The sequence below is a fragment of the Magnolia sinica genome, chromosome 14 (genome assembly GCF_029962835.1).
Source record: "Magnolia sinica isolate HGM2019 chromosome 14, MsV1, whole genome shotgun sequence".
In the NCBI taxonomy this organism is placed as follows: domain Eukaryota; kingdom Viridiplantae; phylum Streptophyta; class Magnoliopsida; order Magnoliales; family Magnoliaceae; genus Magnolia; species Magnolia sinica.
The window spans coordinates 1,103,810-1,121,436 of NC_080586.1; the positions used below are offsets into that span (position 1 = coordinate 1,103,810).

Genomic DNA, 17,627 nt, shown 5'->3' on the forward strand with positions numbered 1-17,627 from the left:
AACCTTCCATGGATCTATTACATCCAACCCGTTCAATAGGTTGGCCCCATCACAAAGATCACCATTTGGAAAACTCAGCAACACCCACTTATTGAATGGACAGTACTTGTGTTTTTATATTTATAAATGGCTGAGATTTATTTTCTATGGTGTGGCCTACTTGGATGAGTAGATATAGCTGATTTTTGCATTAGGTAATCTTCATGTTGAGTGAACCTATTGGAAGGGTTGGATGTGACATACACTTAATAAGTTGAAAGATATCATTTGGGTGGCAACAAAACAAGGCACCAAACTGCAACAGTACTGAGTCGAATCGATATGAAACGAGTCATGCTGAGTTGTAACGTTTGTCGTTGCCAAAACTGAGTCAATTCGGTCGAGTCTGTTTCACCGTCAGTAAAAGGAATAAAAAAAGCCGTTACATACTTGCATTCAATTCAATTGCTGTCTACTGCTGTGAAAATTTAAAAGAGAGAGCAACCCCACCTGATGGACGATTGCGTCCAACCCCGTCTCTAGCCCCAAAGGGGCAGTTGTATGGGAGGGCTCACCGTAATGTATCTGTACATCCAAGCCGTCCATTTCTTTTTTCGGATCATTTGAAGGCATGAACACAAAAATGATGCAGATCCAACGCACAAATGAACTACACTACAGATGATTCTTGCATTTAATGCTCCGTACATTTAATGCAGCCAACTTTATTATCTGGTGTGGTCCACTTGAACGTTGGATCTGGCACAATCCTTTTTTTTTTTTATCATGGCTTAAAATGACCTGAGAAAAGGGATTGACGGCTTGGATGTACAGATACATCATGGTGGGCCCGCCCACAGAACTGCCCGTTCGGCGCTAGAGACAGGTGGGGATAGCACGCAATCCGCGTCCACCTGATTGATTTGCATGCGCCCATCTGTCCACAGTGGGTGTATGTAAATCAATCAGGTGAGGGTGTAAATATCAATTCCTTTAAAATAAATAAGAAAAATAGAAAATAAAACTTTGATACTCTGGAGGTTGGGGCTCTCCATGCGCATACACCAAGAAATCATACCTCTCATTCCCACGCATCTAAAATTAGACCGTGCAATCTGTGGGACCCTAGTAGAGGTGGGTCATAACCCAAAAATTACACTGAACAAATGGTCCTAACTACAAGATTAGAGGACATTCAATGGACTATTAAAACAAAAAAATAAATCAATGGTCCAAATTCAAAAAAGAAAACGTATATTAATAAACGGTCAGGATCTCCTATATGGGTTCATGTTACATCTAGACTGGGTCCCACCCTAGTGCGATTTAATTCGAGGTACATGTCACGTGTATGTGCTGTGTACATGCGTAGTAAAAATAAATAAAATAACAGATTGCATTCGTAGTAAAAAAAAAAGGAAAAAAGAAAAAACAGATACTTCCAAAGCAAATAAAACAACGTAATTAAAACACCATTAAATCTCATGAAAGTACAATCTCGAAAGAGAGCTTTCTTTTTCTTTTGAAATGAGCAAATGACGAAAGCACTCCTTCCGTTATAAAATCCCAACAGATACCAGAGAAATCCGCAAATGGGTGCTCGTGAAAACAGCTGTAAATCACGGGTTCCTTTCAAAGATACATAAAAATAAAAATAAAAAAAGTGTAGAAACGTCTGGGAATTCACTCAAAAGGACAGAAACGTTTTCTTTTATTAGAGGAAAAAGAAAAGAAAAGAAAAGAAAGCAAAAATCTCAAAGTAGAAGACAACAGTCACTTACCAATGTAAAGATTTTCTTACTGTTTGCTTCTGAGGTTCAAAACCCACATTCCTTACATATTCTATAAACAACCATTTACTTTAGTTTATTTTATTTTATTTTATTTTATTTTCTCAGCTGAGCAGGAAAAAATAAATAAAATCTGAGATGTTTTAGATCTTGGGTTTTTCAGATTCATCATTTAAGGCCCATCTCCTTTGTATTCTTCCCATTCTTTGTAGCAGAGGAAGAAAAACCATGAAGCTTTTGTGGGTTTTGGCTCTTGTTGGGCTGGTGACGATGAGATGGGCTGATGGTTTTGAAGAGTTGAATGTGACTGAGATTTCATATGTGGAAGCTTATGGTGTTTCCATCAGGCCTTTGATGGTGGGCCTCACTCTTATTCAAGGAGCTGCTGCAAAAGGAGCCGGTATAGTGCATTTCTATATTTAGATTTTTTTAGCAATAGTATTTTTGGTGAACTTTTTTTCTTTTTTCTTTTTCCATCCCATGGATTGTTGATATTGGTTTTTTTAGTGTGATATTTGCTAATGGCATTGATTTTACATAGTCATGAAGTGATTGTTTTAATCCATTTTCTCTGTTTTTGTATGTGTGTGTGTGTGTATATGAAGTGATTGTTTTAATCCATTTTCTCTGTTTTTGTATTTTTTTTTTCTGTTCCTCTTCATGTCAAGATTATTCCCTTTTCTATCCCTTTAATTACTAATGCATGATTTGGGTATCCTTTGTAATGTGTAAGATTTTCTTTTGAGTTCCTTATTCAATTAATCTGCTTAATACTTTTTTACGTTATTTTTTTTTCCTGCTCTGATTAGTTCAGTCTTCTTTATTTTTGTCCCGGGTGAAGGAAGGTTGATGTCATGTTGTCAACTGTTGTTGAACTCTTGCTAAGAAATCATGAGAATTCTTGTTTTGTATTGGTGACCAGGCTACGATGATGATGTTGATCTACTTGATTAGATGCAAACTTCTTTTAGTTTATTTGTTCATTCGGTCTTCAGTTGCAAGTCAGGTTTGGTATTTGGATTCTTTCTCTGAATAAGATGATTAATTGTTGGGAGTAATTTTATACTCTGGAAGAGTAGGATGCTTGATATGCAGACACTTAGAAATTGCTTTTGGCATCCATAATTCAAATTAAACCAAGTAAATTGTGGAAACCACTGTTGCTAAGTTACAGTCCGAAAATCAGATTAGTTGAGCAGTCCTAACCCCTGATTCATTGATGCTTGTTTGTTGAAACCGTTGGATATTTTTCATTTTTTTTAGCCATTCCAATAAATTTCCACCAATCTGATAGATAATCAAATAAGCTTAACTTTTGGTTCGTCCTTTTTTTTTCCCCCAGTGCATGTTGATTTGGTTTATATTTTGTGCAAGGTTGTTTGCTGGGTGAACCTCGACTTGATTGGACTACAAATTGCCAAAACGTCCAAGCCAATATATGAATGCCAATGGCCTTTCGAAGAAGGGAGAAAACTAATCTGCGTTTCAACAGCAAAAAATCTAGATTCTGCTGAGTTGTCGAATTTGAATATTGCATTCATTAGAACATGTTAAATAGTGACAAATTGTAGTGTTAGGAGTTCCAGAAGTTTTGGCGGTTTAAATTGGAATTGGAATTGGAATTCATGGTTCTTTAAGTTTCCTACATTGTCTAAATATTACCCCGATTGGATGTGATCCGAGTATGTTCAGAGCCAACACTCTCATTCAAATATTACTCTGGCTGGATGTGATCTGAGTATGACCAAAAGCCAATGGTTTCATCAGCATCGTCAATATGTTCTGGATAGATTTCATTTAACTTCACAAATGCCTTTTTGACTTTTCAAATATCCCAGCCATTGGATTGGGCTTACATGGCTTACAATGGTTTAAAATTTTTAATAATAGTGCATTGGTCTGTGTACTGTTCTATTTCGTATGGCTGATTTTCTTTCGCCTTAGGAATGCTAATCATGTGACTGATTGCGTTTCAAAAAGGGTTTTTTGTGGAGATTCTTTTCTTGTTGGGTATTCTTTGCCCCTATTTGCCATTTCTTTTGCCGTTTATTCTTAGTAAAATTCTGTTAAATGTCCCCCGAAAAGAAGAAGAAGAAGATGAAGAAAATCTTCTTTTTGTTTGAGTGTCAACATATGTTTGAGCTTCTTTAGAAAAGCTTATGATGACTATTCTGTTTTGTATTTTCCAATACATGCAGTCTGTTTGGATGGAACACTACCTGCTTACCACCTGCATAGAGGGTATGGATCAGGAGCAAACAGTTGGCTCATCCTATTGGAGGTAAGATGGCTTCAAAGTAAAGAAACCATAGGTTCTAATGCACGTTAGTTTGCATTGTACTTCATGTGAAGTCTAAAAGCTCATTGAAAAACTCTTGATGCAATAGGGAGGAGGCTGGTGCAATGACATCAGAAATTGTGTTTATCGCAAGACAACTCGACGTGGTTCATCAAATTACATGGAAAAGCAGATACCCTTTACTGGAATTTTGAGCAATAAGGCTGAGGAAAATCCTGGTTTTTCCTGAATCACCTTTCTTGCATTTTCTCCTTTTTTGATGAACTGGGTTGGATCTATCTTCATTCTTCCTGCAGGATTGGGGAGTGGGTTTTTGTTGTAATTTGTGGAATTTAGTTTTGATGTGGATTTAACTTTATTCTTCTCACAGATTTTTTCAATTGGAATCGAGTCAAGGTTCGATATTGTGATGGTGCATCTTTCACCGGCGATAGTCAAAACGAGGTCGGTATTTGGTAATATATTCCGTCAAATGCATATTCTTCTCACTTAGGTAGGATTCACGGTCGAAACCAGATCTGTGAATCTCACCCGAATAGAATGAGGGGCATGTTTCTTCTAGCTCCTAATTCTTGTTTCCTGAATAAACTTGCCCAAAATTAGGTCCAGTACGTTATTACAAATGCACTTGAAATTCAGTGAATCCCCTGCTTGCAATTAAATCATGCCTTCAGCTGCTTTTGCATATTTGAATACAACTGAAGTTTATTGTTCCCTTGATGTCTGAATTTTTCGTTTTTCTAATGCCAATTTATGTCTTAAAGAAAATCAAGTGCAACCATTCATTTAAGCAAGAAAGACTGTCTTTTTCTTCTTAGGGGCTGTTGGGGAAGGTGGAAACCTTGGCTAAGAAATTGCCTTCCATAGAAATATACATTTCTCCTGTTTGCATATTTGAATACAACTGAAGTTTATTGTTCCCTTGATGTCTGAATTTTTCGTTTTTCTAATGCCAATTTATGTCTTAAAGAAAATCAAGTGCAACCATTCATTTAAGCAAGAAAGACCGTCTTTGTCTTCTTAGGGGCTGTTGGGGAAGGTGGAAACCTTAGCAAAGAAATTGCCTCCCATAGAAATATACATTTCTCCTCTTTGCATATTTGAATACAACTGAAGTTTATTGTTCCCTTGATGTCTGAATTTTTTGTTTTTCTAATGCCAATTTATGTCTTAAAGAAAATCAAGTGCAACTATTCATATGGTTTTTCCATGTCCATGTTTTCAATTCTCCTATCCACTAATTGAAGTACAATGATACATTGAGGTGCTGCAACTAGATGCACAGTTGAACTGTGTTGTGAACATCCAGTTTAATAAGGAGGATATGACAGAATGATAGACCTTATGGATGGTTTTTTAGAATTTGTAACTAAATGAAGCAGCAGCCTTTGAGTTGCCGTTATGCTTCTTTCAAGTCCAAATTCAAAGTAACATAATTGCAATTTGCAACTCAGATATGATGAAAGGAAAGTGAGATCTGGTTACTTCAACTTTATTAGGATAATAGTTGCAACTCGGTGGGGAGCCAAATGGAGACCTATTAAGAAAGGTATTTATTTCGTCATTTGGAAAGGGGTGAAGATTTGATTTTGTAAGGATATTTGGCTTGGTGATGATCCTTTTGCTGAATCATTTCAGGCCTCTTTTCCCTCATGGTTTCTGAGGATTAGAAGGTAAATGAGTGCTAGGAAGTTCTTGGGAGAGCTCATTTTTTTTTTTTTGATGCATGCATGCATGCATGGATGTCCACATGAATCTTTCTGATGTTGAAATGGTCCTCGTTGTGATTGAACATCTTAACCTGAGTTCATATAGATATACACAAGGCTGGCATAGTGATGGGATCATTTTGCCGCCTGCTAATTTGTGGCATGCCTCTATCTTGCCTAGGGTTTCAATCATTAGCAGACATTTCTTTAGTCTTTCTGTGATAAGCTGGTCTACAAATGCATGTTTTCCTTCAATAATCAGTGGGCACTCTGTGAGTCCTTTAAGGTTGGGAGGTAGTGTCTTGTGGTGGATGTTGCCTTTCGAGATTACGTGGGGCTAGTGGTTGGAGAGGAATAGATAATCTTTGTAAATAGGCAGGCCTCAATAGATTTGATCAGTGTCGTATTGGGGCTATCTGCTATTTGGCTGGGCTATGCCGAGGGCTTAAGTCCAAGGGCTGCTGTATGGTGAATTTATGAGGGATTGGAAATTGGCGAATCACATCCTCATGCTGGCTGTTTCAATTAAGTTTTTGTTTTTCCTTTCTTTCTTTGTTCCACTTGGATCCGGGTTTCCAGTTTGAGGTAGTCGTGAGAGTCACTTCTTAGTTCAACCTGTATTTAGTATTTGAGTTCTTTCTTTTTTTTTCTTTTTTTTTTTTTTAAAAGTAAAATTTGCCTTCATTTAAAATAAACAACTTCATTTGAAAGTTTATCCAAACAAATCCTGAGTTTGAGGAAACGACCATCAATTGACTTACCAAAAGACAGCTATGATACCCAGATACAGGTACTGATTTGGACATGGATAGAGATGCAAGAATGGGAATATGATTGTCCATTTCTCAAGTGTTCATGATACATATATGGATCCATTCTATCAAGTTTTATTAAACAAGGCATTGTTTTAAATCTTTCTAGTATGCCAAATTTAATGAAATTGTCAACATTTGAATTTTTTTACAGTACAAACATCTGCTTCTTCTTACTTTAGAAAAAAAGTACAAACAGACACATGCATTATGATAATTGTCAACATTTCAGAAATACTGGATTAAGTACCTAACACAACAGGTTTAAGATAAATCATATTCCTGAAAATAAGTTATGGTGCTCCTCGTTGCATTGGTCCAATTCATTGATCCAGACTTTCCACTAGGTTCAATGCACATTTCATGGGCTACTATGCAAACATCATAAACTCGAATGGAGATTAGCCATCGATCAATGGCCTTATGAACAGTCAAGATTGTTTACACAAAAAATAGGACCAATCAACAATTTGATTCATCTGTTTGTTGGGGCCCATCATGGATTGCCAATGATCCTAATGAATCGCTTTTGTTAGGTGTTGTAGCCATCCTATCCGTAACTTGGAAAAAATGATGGCTTTAGAAAATAAGGCCAAATCAAGGATGGATTAGATCATCCGGCAGTGTAATTTTTGCATGGTGATCCATGAAATGTGTTCTGGACTTAATAAACAGTTCAGATTGAGTGGACTGTCCAAGTGGACTGATGCAACTAGGAGCACTATAACTTACACTGCTCTGAGAGCACTGGAGCATTTCTCCCTAACAATATCCTGGAATATCTGGTACCAATGTCATGATGGATGGATTCAATTGATTTTTCCACCCTTTATAGCGCATCATTCATTATTTTTTCACCAAGTTTTGCATAATAGGTGGGCAAGTTGATATCTAGTGATGTAATTGGAATGCAATCATAAATTGTTTTTATTGTTTAATGGGGTACGTTCATTTATTAGCACCGCCAATGCTTGAAAGTTCCCAAGTAGGATTATATAGACACGGATCATTTTCCCTCCAGCGTAAATCGAGCTCATTACAAGGGGGGAAGATTGGATAGGAGTCATTTTTTCCTGTTTCTTTTTGTCCATCACTAATAAATCAATAGCATCTCTTTTATCGAAATATAGCCCATCTCAAAAACCTATCTGCACATTGACCTGCTTTAAAAAGAGCATTTTACATCATTTGGGGATTATATCCCACTTCATGCTGACGTATACTGGATTGATATCTAGGCTGCAAAACTTTATTTTCGAGGGCAGCGGATCTGGTCAGCTGCCATGGAAGATCTAATGTCAAAGGGAATGCGTTATGCCAACCAGGTAGTCTTTTGCCAGGTACAGATATTTGGACCATCTTTGATTTTGTAGTGACTGTATGCTGTTGGTACATTTCAGGCTCTTCTTTCCGGATGCTCTGCTGGGGGTTTAGCATCTATACTACACTGCGATGAGTTTCGGGAACTATTCCCCGGAAGAACTAAAGTCAAGTGCCTCAGTGATGCCGGGTTATTCCTTGACGCGTATGATCCATTCTTTGAAATATTTCTCATCACATAATATTTTCTTTCATAATTTTTCTTATTCTGCTTGTATTAGTTGGTGCTTATTGTTTTATCTAATCTATGTGGTTCTATATGGAATTGTAGGATCGATGTATCTGGTGGGCGTACTCTAAGATCTATCTTTGGAGGTGTAGTAAGTTTACAGGTATTTATATCAAAATAATATTTTTTTAAAGGGATTTTTGTTCTAGTAGTCTTCTTCAATTAGATTATTAAAATTTTGGGTCATCTATTGGCATAGTGGATGCATGGTGAAAAGGGAGAGGAAGATGTCATTGTCTTCTTCCTTTATGATAAACTTTGAATCCATGACGTACTTTGAATCCACAAAGCGAAAAAATCTCTAAAGACAATATATTATTGAAAATCACGGATAACATCTCCTTACAAAGCAATTTATGCAACTTATATAAGCCTTAAGCCCTAAATTCATAACTCTCTCGAGATAGTAAACTTACTAAAATAAATAAATGACTTTTCTACTGACTCAAATTCATTCAGATGACTCAAACAAGTACTTTAGACATCAATCGACTTTCAAACCCTAAGACACTCTAAAACAAGTAAAACTCACAACTTAGTAAAAATAGTAAATTTTAACTTAAAATTAACCCCTAAAATGACCATATTTTGGGAAGCCGTTCAGGGTCCAATTGTCTTTGGCATTTACCAGGACATATAGCTTTCGAACTACATATTTTATGTGATATTCCAATCAATAGTTATAAAGTTATGACCTTTGGAGTTTATAATGCCTGCTAAACCTCTCTCTTCTTCTTCTTCTTCTTTTTTAAAAAAATAAAAAAATAAAAAAAATCTTTCTTCCGTAACTGATCTCAGTACATTTTGTCTGATTTCTCTCGATCTTGGTGTTAGAGTCTTTTTGTTGACATGGAGTTTGTCACTCTTTAAAATGAGCCCAAACAGTTTAAAATGGAGCCCTAACGCCTATCTGGATTGACTCTAGATGCTTGCTGCCTAAAAATCACTCTCTTCGCCTATCCTGTGGACAGATCCTCTAGAAAAACCTTTACGGAATACGAGAATTTCCACCTTGGTGGCGTTACCCGAAGACTCGAATGAATAGCCATGCCCACCAACTACGGATCTGGGGACTGATACAATATGAATCCACCAATCCATTGTCGTAAAAAGGCAATCAATCAGAATTGATGGAAAATCGCTCGGCGCAAAGTACTTAGTGCCTGTTTCCCAAGGTACAGGTGCTAATGGCTAAGCATCAGGCACTTAGCCCCTTTTATAACAGACGGCAGTCTGCCTGGTTCTAAAGATTCTACGGAATGCAATTCTCCTTGTCCAATGAGATGCTGACACGTGTTCATGATGTTTAACCAGCTTTTAGAGAGAATCATGACTCCAGGGACTATAAATACCCCTTAGCACATCATTTGTTGGACCTTCAAAATCTTTTTTACTTGGCCTCTTGGGACTTCAGAGTTCAGACACTAATGTCCGATGCTTATTCAGGTGAGCCTCACCAGTCTGATAACTTCCACTGCTTTGCGCCAGACGTTAGACTTCCCAGGAGAAGCCTTAGTGCCAGGCACTAAGCTTCATAAAGATAGGACTCTGCGCCCCGGCGCAAATCTATTGCAGCATTTGTGCCAAGCACAGAATACCACTTCTCATCCATTGTTCAAGGAGAATAGGCACTATGACATGAGACTAATTTCTCAGCCTGACTTCCTACGTAAAGCATAGACCCCTAAATGCCAGGTGCTAAGGACTTTGTCAACAGATGGCAGGCACTATCATGTAGTTGGGTGCATTCTTCATCATCTTTGGCATGTGAAACTCCTACCAATGCTGGAACAATCACACTTGTGTAGCCATATGGCTACATAGCTATTTGAAGCTGATGCCTCCTAGGATAACACGATATGCATCGTTTGCTAGTATTTCAATGCCTAGTTGGCCATACAAGATGTCTAAATACCGAAGCCTATCGCTAATATCTCAGCCTAATCGATGATCTGGATACTCTGAACACGAAGTACTATAGATTAAGACTTTATGCATCATTTGCATCTCTTTGTTCTGTATGATGTAACAAATTAGTTTTCTCTAGTTTTTACCTTTTTAATCAAGGCTTTTTCCCCTCCTAAGGAATGTAGTTAAGGGCTTATATGAAACCACAACCTAGAACGTATTTTGTTTACCAAATTATAAAAGCTTCTCGACATGGCATATTTGGGTGCATATCCTTGCAATGGAGTTCATAATCTAATTAATATCAAATCCTATCAAACAATAGGCATTTTTGTTTAACACTTTCAAAACACAGAAATTTGAAACTTTTCAAAACCTGAAATTTACTTATTTAACCAACGGATTCCTATGCAAATTAACCCATGTTCACATACATCTAAGGGACACTCGCACATTCGTTATAGCATTAATAACATGTCCACACAGGACCCATGGTCATCATGATCTACATACAAGGTCAATTCAATGGTTAAGATCATCACATTGGTTTTTCAGAGCACACAACACTAACACTTGGCCCTTCATACGATTGCCCTAGACTTGTCTTACATCAACTATGCATTAGGATTCATAGTATGCCAGATTGCCAGTGCCGAAGTATCAAAACATTGCAAAATGCGTTGTTTGGTACCTAAATAAGCATAAATGTATGAGACCAATGGAAGTGTTTTTTTTTTTAAATGGTGACTAGGGAAACAATCCAGAAATAACAGATGTCTTTGTAAAATCTAACTGACAAAAATATCTAGAAAACAACAATAAAAAATGATTGTGATCCCTTTCAGTTCTTGAAGAACATTGATATTGTTTCTATTCTTGATTTCTCAGTAGTTCCCGTGCCTTAGATTTTCAAAGATGCTTATTTAGCTTGTTCTTCAAACACTGTTTTCATTTCTTCATGACAATTAATATGGTTGTCACAGGGTGTTGGAAGGAATTTGCCACAGACTTGTACCTCCCACATGGATACGATTTCGGTAACTCTTTTCCTGTTGTCAGTTTTACCTCTTGCATATATGCGTGATAAAGAAATAAAATGAAAATGAACTAAATTGTCACACGCCCCTTGCAGTGTTTTTTTCCACAAAACTTGGTGGCAAATGTCAGGACCCCACTTTTTCTTTTGAACGCAGCATATGACTCATGGCAGGTAAAATTTTATTGCTATTATTGTCACTACTACTAGTGAGTATGGCACGCATGAACATGGGTGCGTGCTTAGGCAGAGAAGGGAGAGAGGATGTGGGCTACTTGTAATAAAAAAAATTCAAAAAGGGCAAAAGTGGCACCACTCATGAGGTGTAAGCAAAATCTGAACCATTGGTTGAGAAGCACACGCAGTCATGCAAATTACATAAATGCCCTTCCACTGCCCTTTTAAAACCCAAATCTTACAACTCTCCCAATATTAATTGCGCAAGTAAAATTGTCCCTGTTGCTCACGTTATAGATTATTATTATTGATTCTGAGCAAGCTTATATTAGGATAAAAAACAATTGATTATTAGCTGGGGTTTGTGGTTCCAAGGTCAACAAGATATCCTAGGATAAAAAACAAGGTTGGGATATAACAGTCCTTAGTCTCTAAACCATGTTTTGGGAGTGGAAGTGGGAAAACCTAGCTTGCCTAATGCAGGTTGTGTTTTCACCATCTCTTCAAACACCAAGTGTACCAACTTGGCTGGCAAAGACCTACCACACATGATTGGTCAGTGCAATATGAAAATTTGATAAAAGTTAGAAAAGCCATGTTGAATCTAATTAGTAATTGGACTTCTTTCCGCCTTTTCAGATTCAAGCTAGCTTAGCTCCTACATCAGCTGATCCCCGGGGTGTCTGGCGTGAATGCAAATTAAACCACGCGCGTTGTGATGGATCACAAATCCAATTTCTTCAAGGTATTTTTCTTCAAATTTCTCATCTCCGAGAGTTGGGTTCATTTTGAGTCAGCCGGATTCAGAACGTGATTCGAACTTATTCTTTGTCAAGCAGGCTTCAGGAATCAAATGCTCAATGCACTGAAAGGGTTTTCAGTCCCCAAGAAAAATGGTTTGTTTATAAATTCATGTTTCGCTCACTGTCAAACTGAGAGGCAGGACACATGGTTTGCAGATGATTCCCCCATTCTTGGAAACAAGGTATGACTAATTTGTCTAATTGCATTAGGATTAATAAAACATCCACGACATTTGTTCTTTTATAGAAATGTTACGCATCTTTTGTCCATTTGGTATGCTTCATGTCCTGAAAGTTCAAACTAGTATTTTCTTTTTTATAGTCTTTTTAATAAACTACCATTCTCAAAATGACACCCAGTTACCTTTTTTTTTTCCCCTTAATAAATTCCTTTCGTTTGTTTGATTGAAGAATTGCCCTTTCAGAACTGTTTGTTGAAATAGGACCATTGGATATATTTTTAACCTTTAACCATCCAATAAATGTCCGCCAATCCGATAGTCAGATAAATAACCGTATTTTATGGTTCATGTTACATTTAAATTGGAATTATAATTTGGACAGTTTAACTTATATGCCACGTATGCAATTTCCTAGTAATCTCGAAGTGCCTGTGCATCAGTCATCACACTCTGCCAGAGTATCAATAGTTTTTCTCAACTAGTAAATAACCCCAAACCATCATTCTGATGGAATCTTGTAACCTTTTTACCCACTCTTTAGAGGAAATGACCAAATCGCCTTGGTTTATGTTATTTTTGCAAGTATGACTGAGATTTGAGGGAAACTAACTCATTACCACACAATAGAATTTCAACTCTTTTTTTTTTTTTTAAAGGTTTTGTATCTCCTCCACAGAACTAATTTTGTAATTGCTTGATCTTTGTATCGTATGATTCATTCTCAGCTTGCTTGTGACGAGTTTCATTTGGGTCTATTGATTTATTATTATTTTTTATTATTATTTTTTTTCTGTTTCTTTGGGCATTAAAATAATAGTCCATGGCAGCAAATTGGTTCGAGTAATTTTTGAAATTCTTTTGGTCATTAATCAAAAAGAAAATTTCAAAAAGCATATGAAGTTGCTCAATCTTTATATCATGATTCATTATCAGCATGCTTGTGATGAAGGGTTGGTTGTATTTCTCATTTCTGTTGGAACAAGGTGATGTTCATCTCATTTCAATCCCATCTGGGACTCTGCTGTCAAATGCAGGGAATTGCGCAATCTGTTGGTGACTGGTATTTTGATCGAACTGGAGTAAAGGCGATTGACTGTCCGTACCCTTGTGACAAGACCTGCCACAATCTGGTATTCAAGTGATAGATTGTCCATTGGATTTTCCTCCTGTTTCACATTTGTTGAAATATTTACATCCGGAGAAGCTGATCAGTCAATAAGACTAGAGCTTGCAGAGAAGGGGAAGTGGAACCCGTAAGTTTCTCGCTTGCTGATGAAGCCTCACGTGTGCAATTTCTACGTGCCAATGCTGCAGCTTCTCTCCAATATAAATTTCTGTTCCATTAATGCTATAGAAATCAATTCAAGTTGTTGTTAGTTTATTGCAATATAGTGCACATTGCACACCCCTCTGTGTGATGTACAACCTTATGAATTTAGTTTAAGGAAGATATTAAGAATATTTCAATCGCATGCCTGACATCCGAATTGCAACGCGTGATGTAATGATGCATGGACATCCGAATTGTAGCATCCCATGCATTTATTCCGTTTTTGTTTAAAAAAGACAAGTTATGATATTATATGGATTGGACCACTAAATGGGTGTTTCAAGCAATCAGCGTTCACCAGAGCAGACCCATGAAAATGCATGTGGCACCATTCCACGTGACCATGGATAAGTTATTACTGTTAAAATAACGTAACTACTCGATGATATTTCAGGACAATATGAGATCCAACAAATTGCAAAAACAATCACAATACAAGAGTATGCATGTGGAATTTTCATGGTCATAGTATGGTAGTAGCAGTCGATGCTCATCTTTCCACCTGTTCATCTTCCATCAGTACTATTTACAGGGAGAAGATGGCAGTGGAAATTCTCATTCATAGTATGGTAGTAGTAGTCGACGCTCATCTTTCCACATGTTCATCTTCCATCAGTACTATTTACAGGGAGAAGATGGCAGTGGAAATTCTCATTCACCCAAATCTCAAAAATCACTCAAAAGTGTGGAGAAGAAAATGAGGAAAAGCCCGCACACGAAAATCTAACGCGGGAGTTTAGAAAGTGTATTTAAGTCATCAGTCAGCCGGCGAGGTGAGGCGAGTTGCGGAAGCGAGTGCCACTGCTTGCGCCCATACCTTGAGCCTAGCTTTTACATCCCTCGGGTCATCACCTGAGTTAATTACACCACGATATCGAGTCAGTCACCATAAAATCTAGACATATATCAGCACAATAGATTCACTCATTGGTCTTTGAATCACTACTTAATCACCATCATCATGGCATTATCCCAGCCATGATGCTTGATGGTGCGGGCGCTTAATCCAATGTAAGCATGGGATGCCGCTCGCTCGGTGCGTGCTTATTGCAATGTAGGTCCCAACTACCTTGGAAGCCCAACCTGCCACAATGTTCCAATGTGATGCTATGTGGGACTAATCAAATGGGTCCCACCAAATGGGTTTAGAATCCAAATTGTTATTGTGGTCTTAGAATCCCACCACTATGTCATGAGGTTTGCTGGAATGTATCTAAAATATAGTTGTTCGAAATTTTAGCCTTTGAATTTGGGGTCACTTTCAATTGTCTGAACTGTTTACATGATGGGTCCTAGTTTGTATGGTGGATAGAGGTCAAATAAATGCTATTAAATTAGACTATTTCAACCCTTGATAATTTGGCTCTTTTGTTTGTCAATGGTCATCATAACCTTTATATAATCAAAGGTTAAAATGCTTATGTGATCTTGATGGGAAACCTCTCTTATTAAAAAGAATCCAAATCGGTCTTATTGGCAATCGGTCTAGGAAATTAAAAGGAATCCAAATCCAAGGAGATTCTAGCAAACCTCTTGTGTGATCTTGATGGGAAACCACTCTTATTGGCACTCCTTTTGGGAAATGATCAAAATGTCCCTCATTGGGAGCACAAAAGAAAGAGATGTAAGCTTAAAGAAGAGGAGTTATTTGATACTCTGGCAGAGCATGGCGTTTGATATTCTCACAATAAAAAAATTATACACATGGCATGTAATAAATCAAATTAAACTAGTTAGATTATGAAACACATGGTTGCTAAATCACAGTCCCAAATTCAGATTACTCTTTGATTGTTGGACATTTATCTGTTGAAATAAGAACATGCCAAAATTTTCACTTATTACCGTCTGATAAACTGTCCACAATCAAATAATCGTGATTAATGATTGATTATATATCTAGACTGGGCACCATAATTTAGACAGGTTGATTTGAATTAGTCGTATGCCATGTACTCAATTTCTGAGTGATTTTAAGTGCCTGCCTATCAACCATCACACACTGCCAGAGTATCAAAGCTCTCTCCATGAATAAATAAATAAAAAGCCCCCCTAATCAGTGATCACATTGAAAATCTGAATGATAGATGTATAAAAATTAATAAATAAATAAATAAAAGCAATGTGCTTATCGAAAGTGGCAACCACTCCCCAAAGGAAATGGTTTTTCTAGATCCTTCACCAAAATATCTATAGCTTAATTATTTTAATGAGGTATCTTACAATGCTCTGGCCGAATATGTGTACAGTAGGCTTCCAGTTTGTGCTTTCTACAGGTGGGCCTCATGATCTAGCCGTCCCATCAATATGATGCAGTGGGGCGCACTTACTGTAGATGAGACATGCACCAAAAATCTCCACATTGGGTGATCAAACCAACTGAATTTTTGGTCTTCTTTTGTTGAATCGTGTTCTCCATTTTCCAATATTTTCCAGTTTTGGACTATCACAAACTCACCTCTAGAGTTTGAGAAATTAATTTAATATCCCTCAAATTCTAAGTTGTTGAGATATGAGAGTTATCTTAAAGGATTCCTTTGTAATGATCTCAGTTCATTGGGATAAGATTACAATTAGAAACTAATATTTTTCATATTTGAATTTTGATTTCTTTATAAATAGATACAAAAGGGGAAATCAATCACATTGGGTCATACCCAAAAATCACACCAATCATACAGCTATAACATATGATTTCACCCAATGAATTTAGCCCATGGTCTATTTTTTAAACTGTCCGTTGACACCCACCAATTGAATTCGTGGTTTTTTCAACTTTTATCATTATTATCAGTGAGTATGGTTGGATGGGTTTGATTTTTGGAGTGTCCCATTTTCATTATAGACAAATTCCATGTAAGTCATATCAAACCATTTACACTAATAATAATAATGAAAATGTTAATGTGTGAGAGAGAGAGAGAGAGACTGACCAGGGCTAGAGATCTTCCAATTAGCCATAGGAGAATTCCCACCACTATCGGTATCGATCGTCGAGCCGGAGATTCTACTAGGAATCTCCAATGTCCATTCATGCTGCAATTCAAATCCAAGATCCTTACATGCCTTCACTTCATCCATGTCCATGCACAAACATCTCTCTCCTCCTTTAGGCCGTGCAATTACCACACACTCGCTTTCTCCACTTTGATTGTTATCTATTTCATCAGTGATTGCTGCTTTTTGTTTACTTCTCAGTCCCCAAGCTCTCTCTAACCATCTTTCTCTTACTCTCCTCGACTCCTTCCTTCTACTTCGACTAGTCCTCGCCTCGTTCTCGCTCGCATACTCCTTAGTCGCCTCCACGTTCATCTTCGTGACCCCCCCACGTCGTCGAATTGCCCGACGAGGCGCCGCCGGGAGCGAAAGCCAGCCCGTCTCTTTATCGGAGTCGTCGACGGACTCGATCGACACCTCCTTGCCGTCCTTCTCGTCCGATAACTCTCCGTCAGCCTCGACTTCCGAGCCGTCGTCGTCGATGGACAGATGTGACATGTGGACCGTCACGTTATCATGGACTCCATTATCATCATCATCAACATCATAGAAGGAGTGTTTGATGTTGGTGGTACACATGGATAGTCTAGACATGTTGTGACGATGGTTGTGGTGGTCATCATCAATATCATCGTCCAAATCATCATCATCATCATGGATGGATGAACGTATGGTGGTGATGGTGTCATCGGAGGCCATGTCTACAAGAGAATTAGAGAGGGTTTTGGAGGATTTTGATATGATTCTTAATTGGAATGAAATGAGGGGGCAGGAGATATATACACGAGCTGATAAGGCTGAAATTCCTAAAATATCCCGAGAATCTCGAGTAATTGTAAGAACATATCATACTCACGTGAGGGTATTGTATTTTTGTAATTATTATATATTTGATATATTTAATTTCTAACCAGCTTGAGTTGAGATAACTCGGCCGAGTCACGAGGCTTAGCTCATGTTTAAGGAGATGTCCAACCAGTGAGTGATGTTATATAT

General features: G+C 37.5%; 2 protein-coding genes across 3 annotated transcripts; one reads left to right on the forward strand and one right to left on the reverse strand.

The window, feature by feature from the left end:
- The first annotated feature begins 1,572 nt into the window (after window positions 1–1,572).
- On the forward strand, window positions 1,573–13,783 carry LOC131226094 (pectin acetylesterase 12-like). 2 transcript variants are annotated; one of them, XM_058221779.1, is made up of 13 exons: window positions 1,573–1,764; window positions 1,982–2,169; window positions 3,968–4,050; window positions 4,157–4,286; window positions 4,439–4,512; window positions 7,828–7,914; window positions 7,990–8,114; window positions 8,241–8,301; window positions 11,090–11,143; window positions 11,239–11,316; window positions 11,959–12,064; window positions 12,159–12,304; window positions 13,339–13,783. In XM_058221779.1, the coding sequence occupies exons 2-13, from the start codon at window positions 1,998–2,000 to the stop codon at window positions 13,444–13,446; spliced, it is 1,224 nt and encodes a 407-aa protein (XP_058077762.1). In that variant the 5' UTR covers window positions 1,573–1,764; window positions 1,982–1,997; the 3' UTR covers window positions 13,447–13,783. The 2 variants fall into 2 exon arrangements, with proteins under 2 accessions (XP_058077762.1, XP_058077761.1); XM_058221778.1 differs by lacking the exon at window positions 1,573–1,764 and having other exon boundaries at window positions 1,813–2,169.
- Window positions 13,784–14,001: 218 nt separating this feature from the next.
- LOC131226095 (uncharacterized) lies at window positions 14,002–17,393 on the reverse strand. Its single transcript, XM_058221780.1, has 2 exons — window positions 16,568–17,393; window positions 14,002–14,486 (listed from the first exon to the last, which is right to left on the reverse strand). The coding sequence occupies exons 1-2, from the start codon at window positions 17,328–17,330 to the stop codon at window positions 14,392–14,394; spliced, it is 858 nt and encodes a 285-aa protein (XP_058077763.1). The 5' UTR covers window positions 17,331–17,393; the 3' UTR covers window positions 14,002–14,391.
- Between the last annotated feature and the right edge of the window lie 234 nt (window positions 17,394–17,627).

Bases quoted from the DNA above. Each gene is read 5' to 3' on its own strand.
- LOC131226094 (XM_058221779.1), top strand. From the start codon at position 1,998: ATGAAGCTTTTGTGGGTTTTGGCTCTTGTTGGGCTGGTGACGATGAGA. The intron at 11,144-11,238 runs GTAACTCTTTTC...CGCCCCTTGCAG, and splicing joins CCCACATGGATACGATTTCG to TGTTTTTTTCCACAAAACTT. The intron at 11,317-11,958 runs GTAAAATTTTAT...CCGCCTTTTCAG, and splicing joins CAGCATATGACTCATGGCAG to ATTCAAGCTAGCTTAGCTCC.
- LOC131226095 (XM_058221780.1), bottom strand. From the start codon at position 17,330: ATGGCCTCCGATGACACCATCACCACCATACGTTCATCCATCCATGAT. The intron at 14,487-16,567 runs GTCAGTCTCTCT...TAATTAACTCAG, and splicing joins TTGGAAGATCTCTAGCCCTG to GTGATGACCCGAGGGATGTA.